Genomic DNA, 18,474 nt, shown 5'->3' with positions numbered 1-18,474 from the left:
CAGGTTCTTTACCACTAGTGCCACCTGGGAAGCCCCTTATGCAGTGTACATACATTAAAATTTCACAGAGCGGTACAATAAGATACGCATACATTTATGTGAGTTCGGAGAAGGCAATGGCACCTCACTCCAGTACTCTTGCCTGGAAAATCCATGGACAGAGGAGCCTGTTAGGCTGCAGTCCGTGGGGTCGCGAAGAGTCGGACACAACTGAGCGACTTCACTTTCACTTTTCACTTGCATGCATTGGAGAAGAAAACGGCAACCCACTCCAGTGTTCTTGCCTGGAGAATCCCAGGGATGGGGGAGCCTGGTGGGCTGCCGTCTTTGGGGTCGCACAGAGTCGGACACGACTGAAGCGACTTAGCAGCAATAGCAGCATGTGAGTTAAGTTTTAATAAAATTTTTTCAAAGGAAAAAACTATTAATCTATCACTATCCTCCCAAACTGTCTGCAATAAAAGGCAGGCCCGTTTTAAAGATAAAGCCACAGGTGGCTCAAGCAAGCATTAATCCACTTGTGAAGGGTCACAAGCTCCAACCAGCAGACAGCAGAGACAGGGGCCCTGATTTCCAAGCCATGTTCTTTTCACTGCAACATGGTCAGCAACAACAGCAAAAAGGAAAAATATCCCTTTTTACTGGAAACCATAAGTTGGTTAATATTATCCAAATGGATTCAATAAAGCCAAGGAAAACTTCCTCTGCATCGCTTTCCCCAAGAACATTTTATACAAATGGAAGGATTTGCATTTTATATCCTTTCTTCTAATTTATTGGACTAACACACACAAGACAGCAGTTATGATAAAAAAGCAGTTAAGTATGTAAAGTACAAACTGCGATCGGATGTTGAATAACAGAACTGACTGTAATCATAAAGTTAAGTGAAAAGCAATCTCGGTCATTACTTTAAGCGCGGTGGGTGTCACCTGCGTCTTCAAGAAACCAGACATCAGCAGGATACAAAGAATTTTTTTGGCAAACTAAAGAACAGGTGCAACTAAAATAAAATTAAAGAGATTTTAAAGTGCAAACATAGTGAAGAAGATAATAACCGATCTACAAACTGTCTCAAATATGTTGACCGACAAGTTAAAGGGAAAATATCAATGAATTACAAGTGTGTGAAATACAGATCTTTTACTTAACCTAATAAAAGATTAAAGCAATAGAAGTTAGGCTCCAAAAGCAAATGATAAAAGCACAGAGTTTAAAGAAGGTAGAGTAGCCAACATAAGCTTTATACACTTTGTAGAGAAGGAACCTGATGCTCAGAAAATTAAAGATTGGTTAAAATCACATGGGTGGTAAAGCTAGTGAGGAACACAGTAAAGGTTGGAACCCAAGGCCACTGATAACACCACACGGCCCCAAACGTTTTACCAGCAGGCGGAAAAGTGGAATTTGATAGTTGTTCACTCACTATTATGGTATATTTATGTGTATGTACATATATAAAGAATTTATGCACATGTGTATGTATATATGTACATACACATTATATATACACACATGTACATATATCAGATTAGTTTCTCTTCTGTATATATGTACATACACATTATATATACACACACATGTACATATATACATGTGTACATATATAATGTGTATGTACATATATACAGAAGAGAAACTAGTCTGATATAAGAGGTATATATTATGAAGACACTGTCCCTTTTGCTCTCGTTTTAAGTTCAAATTTTAAGCCCTCTTGTATAGTTTAGACATGGAAAATAGTCATATTTCACATAAATGAATTTTTAGAAGAATATGTCATGTACTAAAAATAAACTAATTTATTGGTACCATTTTCACCAAATCCCCCCAAAACCTGGTTTCTGAAAACATTTCTCCCTGTTTTCCCAAGCAATACAGCAAACAGGGCTGCAACAGTATCTCCTATTCCACACACAGCTCTTGTACATGACCTAACCACTCCCCTGTCAACAGAGAAAGTCTGATTTCCCTCCCCTTCAATCTGAACCAGCGTTATGAGAAGTCTGCATTCGATGGAATCTGGCAGAAGGACTGCATGAGTCCCAAAGGTGTCTGAAAAAGCCAAGCACCCTCCGCGTGGTTCTCTTGGAATGCTAGTTCCATGGGAAGCCAGCTGCCATAGAAGAAGTCCAACCACACTGAGAGCGCCACACTAGGGAGGCCACATGTGGGCCGCTGAAACCAATCCAGCTGTACAGCCTTCCAGCCACCTCCACCAAGTGAAGCCATCCTGAACCCGCCGCACAAAGCTGAGCACTCCTGAGTCACCCCAGGCAATGCTATGAGGAGCAGAAGGATCTTGATCCCTGCTTAAATTATTCCTGACTCACAGAATACCTGAAATAACAATAAGATGGTGGTTGTTTTAAGCCTGTCAGTTTCAGGATAGTTTGTTATAATGCAATACTAGGAAAACGTATCCATGGACACTTATACTTCAATGTATATATAACAAATAACTTCAATGTATATATAACAAATAACTTCAATGTAAATTGAAGTTATTATACTGGTTAACCTTTTCCTTAAAAAAAAAAATCTCTCAGGTATCTCATACAACTAAAATTACTGATAACTTATTTTCTACTCTCTCTGAAGCCTTAACCAAAACAGTTTACTTGGCAGAAGATATATGGGCAGGGGAGGGAGGGGCAGTGTGACATGAGCAGGCAGGTCGGTTCTAGAAGATATCAGCTCCAATATTCAAACCAGAAGACATGATTCAATCACTTTACCAAGAGAGAAAACAAAGATAAGTATATGGATAATAAAACTAACTCTAGAAGCACACATTTTAAAGACACTTTAAGGAATAAACCAAGCCTTTCTTACTCAGGCAAGCAAAGACGTTTCTCCCTACAAGGATAGGTGATCTTTCTCTTCTTCTGACATCAGTTGATGCACCTTTAAGGTCACTGAAGGCACTTATAAACTTTGATTATTAAAGCAATTAAAAACACACTGTACGTGTTAAATGTCTAGACAACAGCACGCTACCGCACAGTCTCTATGTCATTACTGTTTTAGATTATTTGTGCTTTGGGGAATTCTGCAACATCTGCCAGAAGACTGACAGCTTTCGGTGTATACAAACTTAGAGCCTGAACATAAAGAAACCTGGGGGAATAAAACACACCTTGAAAGATGTGAAGTTACATTGACAGATGACGACAGAGACTGTGCTTCCTCACATGCTCACCCAACTTTGCTCAAGAAAAATACAACGGCAGGCAAACTTTAATACTTCCACAAAAAAACACCAGTACATTCTATAAACAGATGTTCTGCCAAAGAGTAAAATGCTTCTACGTTCACCCTGTTGTTAAGTCTACATCTTCAAACCAACAGCCTAAATGGACTCAAAGTCAGGATAATTCGGTTCAGGAATTTCTTCATTCTCAAGAGCTCTATTTGGCAGAAGACCATGAAACAAACTGTAAGCATGTTTAAACACTTTAATAAAATCAAAACAGATGATCCTAGTTCACCATGTTTCATGGTATTTTTTGGTATTTATGTAGTATGATTTGGTAAAGGAGGTATTAAATCAGAATTTAGTAGATTTAGATTCATCACTGGCTAATGTAATGACTTTCATCAACTCAATATTTGTACACTGGCATCATTTCTAAACTGCCTTTCAAGTTTATCTTGCTTTAGAGCACAGTGATGGTTGGCACCCACTTTGCCAAGTAATTTTCATTATAATTTCCCAAATGGCAGCTGTTGGAGAGAGAATGATTACAGGCAGTATATAAGCAAGACTGGTTTAAACACTGCGGAAAGGGAAGAATACTACAAAAAAAAATTTAAATCTTTATGTTTTAACCTACTTTTATAATATACAAAGCAGCATAAAAAAAGGGAAAGATCTGCAGGTAATACTTAGGGAGACCATTTAGTCCAACCACCTCATTTTACAATTGATAGATAGAACCACATCCCAGAGGGTTAAGTAATTTGGTCAATGTCAGAGAAGTGAGAGGCAAAAATGGGATAAAAACCCAATTTACTATTTCCCAGTCCTCCTCTCCTTCTAACAATACAATAGAGCCTCCTCACTGCTAAACAAGTTTCACAAGTGTTTCTGAGAAAAGTCAATTAAAATGTTGAGTGTTTTGAAAACAATCATTAATATCTATGTTTTCTAAGTTCATCAAGGTGAACTTTTGTGAGGAATCTTCATTAGCAGCTAGAAATGCCTATTATACCTGGTGGCAACAGATGACAGATACCTTTTGATAATAAAATGGAATGCAGAATGGAAACCATTAAATGAACCCACATTTCTGCACTGCATACATCTTGCAGCCACAATTAACAGAAGACCCTCCAGTGGTATTGTAGGATACAAAGCAATCTTTGGGAAATCGACAAGCAGCATGCCTTCATACTAACGGGTAAGTGAGGCTTCTCATTTCTTCACAATTCTTGATTCTTTTTCATTTCCCATCTGTGATTACAAGGCCACCCTCATTTTGGAAAGCAATGTGTACAGGCTAGGACTTTCACTTTAGTAGGGCTTAAGTTTTAACAGAAAAGGAAGTTGTAAACAAAGGTAGTGTTAGGGTTTTATGTTGTTCTCTTACCACTGTCTTCCTGTGCATGCGTGCTAAGTCACTTCAGTCATGTCCGACTCTGTGTGACCGCACGGACTATAGCCCAGCAGGCTCTTCTGTCCATGGAATTCTCCAGGCAAGAATACGGGGGTGGGTAGCTATTTCCTTCTCAATGGGATCTTCCCAACTCAGGGATCAAATCTGGGTCTCCTGCACTGCAGGCAAATTCTTTTTGAGAATCTAAGCCATCACAGAAGCCCACTTTGGGAAATAATCAATTTAAATATACTTTAAAAATAAATATTTAATGAGTGAGTGAGTGAAAGTCACTCAGTCGTGTCCGACTCTTTGTGACCCCAGGGACTACACAGTCCATGGAATTCTCTAGGCCAGAATACTAGAGTGGGTAGCCTTTCCATTCTCCAGCGGATCTTCCAGATCTAGGAATTGAACTGGGGTCTCCTGCCTTTTAGGCGGATTCTTGACCAACTGAGCTATCAGGAAAGCCCGTATTTAATTTTAAGAGTTTACTGTTAAGAAACTGGAGCCTATTATACAGAGTGAAGTAAGCCAGAAAGAAAAACACCAATACAGTATACTAACGCATATATATGGAATTTAGAAAGATGGTAACAATAACCCTGTGTACGAGACAGCCAAAGAGACACTGATGTATAGAACAGTCTTATGGACTCTGGGAGAAGGAGAGGGTGGGAAGATTTTGGAGAATGGCATTGAAACATGTAAAATATCATGTATGAAACGAGTTGCCGGTCCAGGTTCGATGCACGATACTGGATGCTTGGGGCTAGTGCACTGGGACGACCCAGAGGGATGGTATGGGGAGGGAGGAGGGAGGAGGGTTCAGGATGGGGAGCACATGTATACCTCTGGCGGATTCATTTTGATATTTGGCAAAACTAATACAATTTTGTAAAGTTTAAAAATAAAATAAAATAAAAAAAAAAAGACAGAAAATGTGTACTTAAATATATTGAATAATAAATTAGTCAATGGTTTCACATGCAGTAATCTCTCTTCTGACTCAGCACATATCACCGTGACCAGGGGTTGACTCTGAACAAGGAGAAAAAGAATTTCAAATCCCAAGTCTCCCTGGTACCAAGTAACAACAAAATCAAAACATTTTAAAAAGCAGACTAACAAGTGAAATATACCTCAATGCAAATGATAAAATATATGTAAGAGATACAGTACAGGGTCCAGCTTACATGGAGAAAGGTCTAATACCTGTTCACTCTCTCAGTTTAATGCTACTTTAAGTGTGCCATCACACTGCTATATAAACATTCTTTCCCACCTTTGTCCATTCCCAAAACTATTCCACAGCACCCTTTTTAAAACTGATAGTGACTGTTTGTCAAAGCAACATAGTACATAGTCTTAGCCTTGTAGCTAGATTCTGAATATCATGCCCTCTTCTCTAAAAGCCTTTTTACTCCTAAAAGGCACATAGTTTCAAGCACGTCCGCCTCGCTGAGTGCTGCCTCTATTGATTTAACTTCCTTACTACACTCACACCATATATGCAGGTAGAGAATAGTGGTCAAATGTTTCTAGGGATCCTACACGTAAGAATCATCTTATACCCACAAAGAAGTCAGTTCAACATTTTAAACCCCTTAAGACAAAGTACATATTGATTTACAAAAGGTAATGAGAATAATTTATGCTATTTTTGGTAAAAAAGAAATAATAACCTAATCATCCTAAAAAGAGCTACAAAGAAGACAGTCTTTCAAATTCAAAAGTAATTCTTTTACACCAACCAATGCTATAAGATTAATGAACATGAGAAAAAGCTATTCTTACTAGCTAAATAAGTCTATTCATGTTTTATTAGAGTTCTTACCTATGGTAGTTCTTAAAATAATTGACACTTTGTTTTCTAATAGATTCTTGCAAAACTTCAGACTTGCTACCACAAAATTCTTCTCCAACTTGCATCAACCTACGTGGACAGAAAGATTTATAACAATTTCAGCAACATGTTTATTGTAGGGAAATAAAAGAAGTCCAGGTCATCTTTATTCAAAGATAACAAATCATAAAAATTTGGATGCTTGAAGAAATTCTAAAGATTACAAATTCATTACAGTTTACAAACATCCAAAGGGCAGAAATAGTTAAACACATTCACACTTAAACTAGCAGAAATTAGACGGTGAATGCTCAATTATCTTCACTTCCATGAAGTTACAGTTTGTAACTCACTGATTCAAGATTTCATTAATTATCATGGTTCAATGAAACAAGATAAAGAATAAGACAAAATCTCAAACACTACCTGCTGATTATATCCAAAACAAAGATGAAATCATCATATTTGAATATAGACAAATCAGTTCCAAGCAAGTAGGTTTTAACTTTTAGCTGAACATCCTATAAAACAAAACAAAAAATGTTTCAAGTAAATCCATGATATAGAAAGTTCTCAGAACCATGTTTTTATATAGCTACACATTAAAATGAGACAGGAATAGATTAACTTGATGAAAAAAATATCTATTTAGGCCAATACCCAACAAAGGGTGATATCAGAAACAGTTCCATAATCAGATATAAAAATAGTATAAGCCACAGTCATCACTATTAATATACACATACACATGCAAGACAATTATATTCTTATACTAGAGACATAGGTAAAAATCACCACTATTTGTGTATATCTAGTATAATCACCTTATACTGTATGCAGTAATCATTTAAATCTGCATACAGATTTAAGTAATCACCTTAAATCTGTGTGCACGTCAAGAAGCAACAGTTAGAACTGGACATGGAACAACAGACTGGTTCCAAATCAGGAAAGGAGTACGTCAAGGCTGTATACTGTCACCCTGTTTATTAACTTATATGCAGAGTACATCGTGTGAAATGCTGGGCTGGATGAAGCTGGAATCAAGATTGCCGGGAGAAATATCAATAATATCAGATTTGCAGATGACATCACCCTTATGGCAGAAAGCGAAGAACTAACAGCCTCTTGATGAAAGTGAATGAGGAGAGTGAAAAAGTTGGCTTAGAACTCAACATTCAGAAAACTAAGATCATGGCATCTGGTCTCATCACTTCATGGCAAATAGATGGGGAAACAATGGAAACAGTGGCAGACTATTTTTTGGGCTCCAAAATCCCTGCAGATGGTGACCGCAGCCATGAAATTAAAAGACGCTTGCTTCTTGGAAGAAAAGCTATGACTAACCTAGACAGCATATTAAAAAGCAGAGACATTACTTTGCCAACAAAGATACATCTAGTCAAGGCACTGGTTTTTCCAATAGTCATGTATGGATGTGAGAGTTGGACTAGGAAGAAAGCTGAGCGCCAAAGAATTGATGCTTTTGAACTGTGGTGTTGGAGAAGACTCTTGAGAGTCCCTTGGACTGCAGGAAGATCCAACCAGTCCATCCTAAAGGAGATCAGTCCTGGGTGTTCACTGGAAGGACTGATGCTGAAGCTGAAACTCCAATACTTTGGCCACCTCATGCGAAGAGCTGACTCTGAAAAGACCCTGATGCTAGGAAAGACTGAAGGCGGGAGGAGAAGGAGACATCAGAGGATGAGATGGTTGGATGACATCACTGACACAATGGACATGAGTCTGAGTAAGCTCAGGAGTTGATGATGGATAGGGAAGCCTCGAGTGCTACAGTCCATGGGGTCGCAAAGAGTTAATACGACTGAGCAACTGAACTGAACCGAACTAGGTGTACAGGTAAAAACCATCAATCATTACTTGGTGGGCTAGAAACCCCAAAATAATTGATTCAAAAATAATCAGAATAAGATAATTATGTGAAGTCTTAATGTACAATATATAAAAATTAATATTTCCAGGTATACCTGAAATGTAGAGATACAGTGAGATTCTAACCAAAATCACATACACAAAAAATTTTTCTTCTGAACAATTATTCTAAAATTCACCAGAAATAAGAAACAGGCAATAACCTCTTTTTAAAAAATAGTGCTATGAAAAGAGGGATAAAAGTTATGAGTGATGTTGGAGGACTTGTACCACCTACATTAAGATATTAAAAACTATCCAAAAAATGTTAGCAATATACAGAAAAATCAATGGAATAGGGAAAAAAAACAGTGATAATACACATGTAAGAGCTTAAAAAACAGCAATAAAAACCACTGTTTTCTGAGTATTTACTTTTCTCCAGCATTATACTAAGAACTTTACATATTATCTTTAATTCTAAAACAGGGATGTTAAGCAAGCCTTTGTTATCCCCCCAGGCAAAGAGAAACTGAAAGAGGTCAAAGTGAAAGTGAAAGTCGCTCAGTTCAGTTTAGTCGCTCAGTCGTGTCCGACTCTTTGCGACCCCATGAACCGCAGCACACCAGGCCTCCCTGTCCATCACCAACTCCCGGAGTCTACCCAAACCCATGTCCATTGAGTTGGTGATGCCATCCAACCATCTCATCCTCTGTCGTTCCCTTCTCCTCCTGCCCTCAATCTTTCCCAGCATCAGGGTCTTTTCCAATGAGTCAGCTCTTCGCATCAGGTGGCCAAAGTATTGGAGTTTCAGTTTCAACATCAGTCCTTCCAATGGACACCAGGACTGATCTCTTTAGGATGGACTGGCTGGATCTCCTTGCAGTCCAAGCGACTCTCAAGAATCTTCTCCAACACCACAGTTCTCAGTCATGTCCAACTCTTTGTAACCCCATGGACCATACAGTCCATGGAATTCTCCAGACCAGAATATTGGAGTGGGTATCCTTTCCCTTCTCCAGGAGATCTTCCCAACCCAGGGACAGAACCCAGGTCTCCCTCATTGCAAGGAGATTCTTTAAAAGAGGTCAACTAATTGCCTAAATCCATATGCCAGCTAAAGAGAAAGCAAAGATTTACCCCAGGTCTATCTGCCTTCAGAGTGTCCTCTTTTCACTGACTCTTGCTACAAGGAGGTATCCCCCAAAAAGAGGGAAGAACAAAGATTATCCAAAAAGTAGAGAAGGGAAACCTAAATAATTGGTGGTGGTGGGGAGGAGGGGAGGTTGTGTGTGGGAGAAGACATCCTTTCTTTACAACACATATCAAAAGAAATATAAAACAGATTAAGTAAATGTTTTTGTAGGTTTTCAAAAGATTAAAAATTCAATAAAAAAGCAAAAATATTTTCTAACTACCTATTAAGTTTTCTAAGCAGTATTCTAGGTATTAGGGATATAGCAATTAATACAAACTTTTGATAAATATTTGTAATTACCAAATGAATATTGACCTGAGCTTTACATAAGAAAGCATACTTTAAGAATAAATGCAACATGTCATGGAGGACAAACGTCAACAGTTTGACCTCATAAAAAACCGTATGCACATCAAAAATGTAAGTTAAAATACACAAATGATATACAAAGGATTATCCTTTATCAGATAAATCATTTAAAACCTATGAGCAAAAAATATGAGAAAATAATTCACAAATAACTAATAGATTTTTAAATGTTCAAGTTCTCAAATAATTAAAGATGTATAAATTAAAACACTAATGAAAATATAAACATCATATTCAATTGCTCTATTGTAAGACAAAGCCACTCTTGGAAAAAAAATTTTTTCTACATTAATAGGAGACAAAACCAAAACATGATACAAAAACATTTAAAATAAGGGAACTGTCAAGTATTTATTAGGAAAATATGAACAAAATAAATACAGTAATGGTAATAATAGAGCAAACTAAAATTCATTGCAAAATGCCTAAGAGGAAAAGAGCTATTTCTTTAAAATTAATAAAGAGAATTATGTACAAAGAAGGTAAGTGGTTATTAGCATTGTAGCATCAATCAACATAGTATCCAAATATAAAAAGCAAAAGCTGTTAGAAATAAAAGAAAAACCTGACAAAATTACAATCATGCCAGAAGATTAAAACTACTCCCTCAGAGCAGCACAGACCAAGAAAACCAAAACCAAAGAAGGATATAGATGAGAATAATACATAGTTAGCTGCTTTAATACACATACACAGCCTAATTCCCAACACAAAGAAGAAATACATGGTTATTTTTCAAATGCCCCTGGAAGAATTTAAAAGTAGGAAGTACATTAGATTGTAAAGATAATTTCCAATTCACAAAAAGTAGAAATATGCCAACTCTAATTTCCTATAGTAAAAAGAAATCAATAAGCATTTAAAAACTGCCATTTCTCACCTAGTTAAAGACTAAAAAGAAAATTTTGGAAGACCAAGAATTTCATATGATTAAATATGTAAGCTCCATGAGGTCAAGGACCATGCTTTCAATTACCATGTTTGTAAACCCAAACAGTGTGATACACATATTATGATTGATACAACCTTTTTCCCTGAAAGGTTCTAACTGAGTCAAAATGCTGGAAAAATTTGCCATAAAGTTCTAAAAACTTTTCACATCAAAAATCAAGGTGATTATGATTCTGAATCTAGTTTTATGTCAGAAATGTTAACTATCTTATGCTTCTCAATCATCACTTATCATTATCTCCACAAAAAATTTATGACAAATGTCTGTAAATTGTCACATGCTCATTTCTGCTTTGAAATTTAGCACTTCAGGTATCAGAAATATATTATAGCCTGTACAGCATATATTATATATAACCCCCAGTGGGGTCAAGGGCAGCATCCCAAAATAAAACACATGAATATCCCTGTAACATATGCATGTTCACTTTAATGGGAAAAATAAATACTATAAAAAGCCAAATGATAACAGTGGTCAGGTTGTGCTATCAAATGAATTCAACTCCTGTCAGGTTTTGTCTGCTAGATGTGTTATCAAAAAATACGTATTTTTCAGAGACTTTGCCTTTTTCAATTGCATCGAGCTTTGTAATTTCAATTTAACAAACACTAATGAGTTCCTAACGTACACAAAGTCCTGTGTACAACTGGTTGAGAACTGGGATTGGAGGGGCAAAAGGGACTTGGAGTGGTAGAGATAGATATTCTAAAACCTGAAATCTACAATTATCTGTATTCAAAAGCATGATGACTTTCATTAAATTGGCCAAATGTTTAAATGAGAATAGCTTCACTAAATCTTACATTTAACAGATATTCCTATAGCAGGAATGATACCAGGCTGCCCGACTGAACAGTAACTAGCTATATAAAATACCAGGTCAATATTTCAAAGTATGCTGAATTACCAAAAATTTTATCATACATTCTGCAATTTCAGCAAAGTATAATTAAGAGTCTATTAGAAGACCTAAGCAGAAACAATTCATATCTGACCCTAGATAGAAGATTTTCCTTTCTGTATATAATATTCAGGAAAAAAGTCAGCCTAAACCTGTAATAAGTGGAGAGGTAAAAATTACCTTAATATGGTCATAACAGAAATTATAAAAGACTATCACATATTTAAATATTAAAGTATAAGTTCAAATAGCATATCCAATAGCAAGTAATAAAAAGTCAGAAAAACACTAAATTATAACTGCTAAGTGATTCTTAAGGAAATTTATGTTTGCAGTATATATTTAGCTAGAAAATTTTTTTCAAAAGAAATCCTGTAAAGACTTTCAAACTAAATATCAGCTTCATTAGAAAAATCAAAAATACATTTTAAAAGAACAGAATATAATCAAAGTTTCTATAGTCTTCTAAATTTTGAGGAAGTCCAAAAAGAACAAAAAAGTTATCAAAGAAATTACATTTTATCTAGGAAATGAAAATTTTTAATAAATTAAATTATCTGATAACAACAACTGAGCTACTGAAATGCAAAAGAAAAGCCTAGGAATACAGTCAATAAACACATAAGGTTCACTGAAGGCACAAAAATCATTGACTTGGAAAAAAATTCTTCACTCTATTCTAGACTCCAACCCAAGTATGTCATCTATTACACAGTTATCCTTTTCCTAAAATTAACAGAAAAGGGAAAAAAACACACACATAAAATAAACAGTATCTCAATAAGAAAACAACTTCTTTAGAAAAGCACAGATCTGCTACAATACTAAAAGTAAAATGTAATCAAGGAATATTTTCAATGGAGAATTTCAAATTAAAACACTTTTTCTACTGCCAGTTACAGTCAAATATAATTCAAAACTATTAATAAATTATAGAACTCAAATAACAGACTTATTCCAAAGAAAGTAACATATGACTAGATCTGCAAGGAAAAACAAATACAGAAAACCTAAACACTGAATCTGTGAAACAATTTTGACATGAAGGTTTCTACTGTTTTCATAGGGAGAAAAAATAGTTAAAAAAAACCAAACCTGCCATATTCGTGTAAGTCCATGTTCTAATTTCTTTTTTATGTAGCCACGATCAAAATTTGTCTCTTCAGCACCCATATTACTCCCTTCTGAAAATAAAAGATGAAAACTTGCTTCACATTTTGTTCTCCAGAAAAAAAACAAAGTGAACTCTAATATACTGTAAGCATATGTAAAATACAGAAAATATTCTCAATATTTACATAATCAAAACAATGTAAAAATAAGAACTGGGATTAAATGCATTTGATAAGACAAACTCAAGACTCTGAAATGTTAAGTATAATACTTTACACTTAAGACTACTCAGATCATGTGTGATTGAAGCTGGGGGGTTCCAACTTGGGCAGTGTAATCCCAGAAACCAGGTTCTTAATGACCCATATACTGCCTGCTGCCAGGGCACTACAGGACTGATTAACCGAATTATCAATTAATATACACGTTACCAAGAGTATGGAGTGCAAACTGCTCATGCAATGAGGCAATGATGCATACAATTTATATTTTTCATGATCCAGAATACTTTTATCCAATCCAGGTAAGTAATCTAACAATGTCCACTTCAAGAGGCTAAGATCAACGACCGGCCTCAAAAATAATTCTCTCCCTAAAAGCAACTGAAAAATACATAAACACATTATATTTTAAAAATTATGCCTCTGTGCGAATAAACTGAGAATATCAGATGTCCTCATCTCAGGTTGGCAGGGTGTCCGTCCACTGGTGATCAGCAGAAGGCCCTTTCATATCCAGGCCCTGGATACATGCCTTTGTTGTTGTTTAGTTGCTCAGTCGTGTCCGACTCTTTGCGACCCCCTGGACTGAAGACAGCCAGGCTCCTCTGTCCATGGAATTCTTCAGGCAAGAACACTGAAGTGGGTTGCCATTTCCTTCTCCAGAGGATCTTTGTGACCCAGGGATCGAACCCACGTCTCCTTCCTTGGCAGTGGGTTCTTTATCACTGAGCCACCTGGGAAGCCCAGATACATGCCTGGTGTACTAGTAACTACTCCTACAGTTTAAGCCATATCATTTGTGGTGGTGGTTCAGTGGTTTAGTTGCTAAGTCGTGTCCAACTCTTGCGACCCTATGGATTGTCACCTGCCAGGCTCCTCTGATCATGGAATTTCCCAGGCAAGAACTCTAGAGTGGGTTGCCATTTCCTTCTCCAGGGGATCTTCCTGACTCAGGAATTGAACCCTGGTCTCCTGCACTGCAGGCAGATTCTTTAACGACTGAGCTACAAAGGAATCCTCATACCATCTGTATGGTCTGGCTATTATGAACCCAGCAGCTCAGAGCAATGTACCTACATTATAGCTTTAGAGATTTATTTAAAATGGTAAAGTGTTAAGATACCAGTAGTATAAACTAGAGGGCTTCCCCATGGCTCAGCAGTAAAGAATCTGCCTGCAATGAAGGAGAGAACGACAAGTGAACTCTAGAGGCCCTTTCAGGCTTATCAAGTTTGCGAAGAATAATTTTTAAATTACTGGTTCCTACAATTTAAGCCTTAATGTGAATACAAAAGGAAGACTCTCTGGTGAACAAATGACTTTTTACAGTCCTCGATATTGTCAACTGATGATCAGATTAACCAGGGTCTACAGCATTCTTAAATTATACAGATTAGAGAGAAAGAATTTTAGCAAAGAGGACTAAATATAGAAGGATCAAAGAGAGTTTTCAGTTTGAATCTATTTGTTGTTGTTGAGTCGCTAAATTGTGTCTGACTCTTTGAGAGCTCATGGACTGTAGCACGATAGGCTTTTCTGTCCTCTACTATCTCCTGGAGTTTGATCAAATTCATGTCTCTAGAGTGGGTGACACTCCAAACCATCTCATCCTCTGCCACCCCATTCTCCTTTTGCCTTCAGTCTTTCCATCATCAGGGTCTTTTCTAATGAGTTAGCTCTTTGCATCAGGGGGCCAAAATATTGGAGCAACAACAGCCCTTCCGGTGAACATTCAGGGTTGATTTCCTTTAGGATTGACTGGTTTGATCTTGAAGTCCAGGATTCTCAGCAGTCTTCTCCATCACCACAATTTGAAAGCATCATGAAAATGTGTATACATAAATATATACATCCATACATAATACATGAAACTATTTGCCTGGAGCAGAAAGCAAGTTTCACCATGATGAGAATATATTATCTTCTACACTCTTGTCTTATATCTAAAGTATGTGTTAATTTTGTTCCAAACTTTTGCTTTGGTTTCTTCTTAAATAATGGACTAGAAAAGGGAAAAAAGGTGCTGAGATGTCTGAACAGTTACCACATCTAGAAAAAAATTAAGGTTGCCAAAACAGCATAAACTTTGTGGGGGGAAAAAAAGTCCCCTAAGCTCACAAACTCCCTAAATAAAATGAAATTAGAAGAAGAAAAAAAAAAGGCCTATAGATATTTCATTATTAATATAATTACCTCTCTTGATTCATTTCTTTGGATGATATTAATAACAACTAGTGTTAGCACTTTTTACATTGTCTCTAAACTTTATAGAGATCCTACAGGTAAACGTGTTACTACCTGATGAAACATTTTGTTTCGTTTATTCTTAATCTACCATTTTAAGGAGCAAGACTGGAGCCTGGAGAGGATGAAAAGTGACTTCTTCACTTGAAGCCAGATGTGCCCATACTCGCGGACGCAGTAGAGGAGGTGGGTGAAATGTCTGGTCTAGGACCCTGGCTCAATGCTCTCCTCTTTTCCCCACTTTCTCCTTTCTCTTTCTTTCTCTAAACCTCTTCCTCCCTAACAATATTTCCAAAAGAAGGGAAATCCTCCCATACAATTTATCTTTCTTATTTTTTGCTGTCTATATTTATGAGCTTCTTACAAGTCAAGATTAATATTAAACATACATCCTCTATACTACCAGTATCCTACATTTTATCAAATAGTAAGATTTGAGCATTCCTTCACAATCACAAAAACCAAACACTTCAGAAATTAGAGGTTACTAAAATAACTTGATTAACTAGCTATACTAAACTGTATGTAATACAGAAAAATATGTATCGTATAATTTATTTTGCCCATATTAAATACTGATACACCCTTTTAAAAGTACTTCTGAATACTTACTCTTAGCTATTGTTCAAGGATAATCACTTAAGATATATAATTATATTATGAAGTAATGCCTAGTTAATATAATTTCTCAAAGGTTTGCTCTTTATGAGTATACTATAGACATTTAAAGTGTATTTTGCTTTCAAAGATAGTATTTAAAACATCTTTTTAAAAATTTAATGTCCCACTATGTTCATGGAGAAAAGCATTAGTAGAATTACTAATTTGCACAGAGTCGGACAAGACTGAAGCGACTTAGCAGCAGCAGCATTATTATTACCACAATTTGAAAATAAGCAAAAAAAGACTTAATATTAAATTAATGCTAATATTAAAAAAATAGCATTAATTTTATAGTAAATTTGGACAGACCAATGTCTTACTTAGTTTTCAATTCTTTTTTTTTTTTTTAAGTGCTCTCTTAATAATTTAGTGCTAAGACCATCACCGCATTTTCCCGGAAATTGGTAACACCTATCACATAGGAAGTTCTTCAGCCTGGTAAATCCCCAAAGGTAATGGAGATTTTATAGTAGCTGAATTGCTTTCTCTGCTGAACATTTAACCCATTTAACCCATTCAGGTCATCACGGTCCCTGAAACTTTAAAAGTACAGCTATCTCTTTTCTTTCTCCTTACTCTAGAAATATGGCATATTTATAATTCAGTTTTTATAATAAAATGAAAATTATTTCCTACCAGAAGTAGAAGTAGTATCCTCATTATCATGCTTTTCATGCCATTCCATAGTCCTGTAATAGCTGAGCATAACTTCCCACAGGGCTTTGCACAGGTCAGCAAGGCATGGAATATAGCTGTCTGGTGTAACATGCTGAAGGAAATGACAAGAGCCAACTTTCAAATTGTCGTGTTTAACACAAAGTTAATCGAAATAAAATGTTATGGTGTCAAGCAAATGCAATAAAGAATTAGATAAGAAAATTTCTTCCACTGATATGTCTAAAAAGAAAGCCCAACGGCAAGAAAAGTGTGTTCTTATTTCAACACGGAGCTAACAGTAATTTGTTCAACATGTCCCATGTTTCAACGTGGAACAAATGGTAATTTCTCTCCATAATGATTTCCCCCCTCCTCTAAATTCCCCAGTTAGTAAAATATTTATCAAGCCATTAATAAAAATATTAACTTGTATGAGTTAGTAAGCACACTTTTAGTAATTAACAGTAACAATTACAATTAGTAATTCCTATTTCAACATGGCTTTTTAGTATTCATGAGCAGTATCAATTCTCATACTATGAATCCATACACTACTGAATTGCTAAGTGTTACGAATAAGAGTGCAAACTTCCCCAAATACATGTTTTCAAAGCCATGTTCTTAGCATACAAATGCAGCTTTATTCTCATTCTTAGACAAGTTACAACTTGCAAAAAGATAAGTCATATTTTACAAATCATTTACGTAAATTAAGTTAGCACCTTTGACAATCTGTAAATTATTTAAATTACAGGGATATAGCTATTTCATATTTGACAATACTATTTTAAAATATGTTGTATATGGCTATGAAAAAGTATGTGGTCCCAAATCTTCTCCCTAATGAAAATGCGTGGATTTTTCTCCCTCTACCCTTAGTAAAAACTATCAGTCTGTCATTCTGCTCTTCTTATTTCATAGGGAGGGTTACGCCTCGATTCTATTAATCAGGTTTTCTGTCTGTCACAATGGAGCATTTGCTCCATCATTTGTATTTCCCCTGGACCCAGCAATTCCACTTCTAGGAATTTATACAGAAGGTGTACTTCAATCAATGTGAAAATACATATGCACAAGGTTGTTTGCTGAAGGATAATCTGTTAACTGCAAAATACTGGAATCTATTCAAATGTCCAAACACAGGAGACCCGTTGAATAAACTATCTTTACACACACAAAAGAGCACTGTGCAACTATGAAAAATAATAAGCATATACTTTAACAAAAGTTTAATAAAAAATTTTCCCTTTCATATGATATATATACATGTGAGGAAGGGAAACATTTTTATTATATATATGTATGTCATAATAAATAGAAAAAATTAATGCATATATCTGCCTATCATCAAAAGAATAAACATAGTGAATATAAAGAAGAAAACACTGAAAGAGATGGCATGGAACAACAGACTGGTTCCAAATAGGAAAAGGAGTACATCAAGGCTGTATATTGTCACCCTGCTTATTTAACTTATATGCAGAGTACATCATGAGAAACGCTGGGCTGGAAGAAGCACAGGCTGGAATCAAGATTGCCGGGAGAGAAATATCAATAACCTCAGATATGCAGATGACACCACCCTTATGGCAGAAAGTGAAGAGGAACTAAAAAGCCTCTTGATGAAAGTGAAAGAGGAGAGTGAAAATGTTGGCTTAAAGCTCGACATTCAGAAAACGAAGATCATGGCATCTGGTCCTATCACTTCATGGGACATAGATGGGGAAACAATGGAAACAGTGTCAGACCTTATTTTTGAGGGCTCCAAAATCACTGCAGATGGCGACTGCAGCCATGAAATTAAAAGACGCTTACTCCTTGGAAGGAAAGTTATGACTAA

The 18,474-nt window shown here is 36.1% G+C and overlaps 1 protein-coding gene across 4 annotated transcripts in view; it reads right to left on the bottom strand.

Annotated features, from left to right (window-relative positions):
* VPS50 (VPS50 subunit of EARP/GARPII complex) overlaps positions 1-18,474 on the bottom strand; it is a 131,061-nt gene that overhangs the window by 52,481 nt on the left and 60,106 nt on the right. For 3 of the 4 annotated variants that reach the window (XM_006078319.4, XM_045166346.1, XM_045166345.1), the window contains exons 13-16: positions 16,614-16,746; positions 12,832-12,920; positions 6,871-6,965; positions 6,436-6,534 (exon numbers count right to left, since the gene is read on the bottom strand). In XM_006078319.4, coding sequence (XP_006078381.3) covers positions 6,436-6,534; positions 6,871-6,965; positions 12,832-12,920; positions 16,614-16,746 — 416 coding nt within the window. Of the gene's footprint in view, positions 1-5,459; positions 5,640-6,435; positions 6,535-6,870; positions 6,966-12,831; positions 12,921-16,613; positions 16,747-18,474 lie in introns of those variants that run through there. The other variant, XM_045166347.1, reaches the window with a different exon arrangement.

This window comes from Bubalus bubalis, chromosome 8, assembly GCF_019923935.1.
Source record: "Bubalus bubalis isolate 160015118507 breed Murrah chromosome 8, NDDB_SH_1, whole genome shotgun sequence".
Taxonomy (NCBI): Eukaryota; Metazoa; Chordata; class Mammalia; order Artiodactyla; family Bovidae; genus Bubalus; species Bubalus bubalis.
The sequence above is the reverse complement of the archived record's forward strand: the minus strand, read 5'-3'. Positions and strand labels throughout refer to the sequence as shown.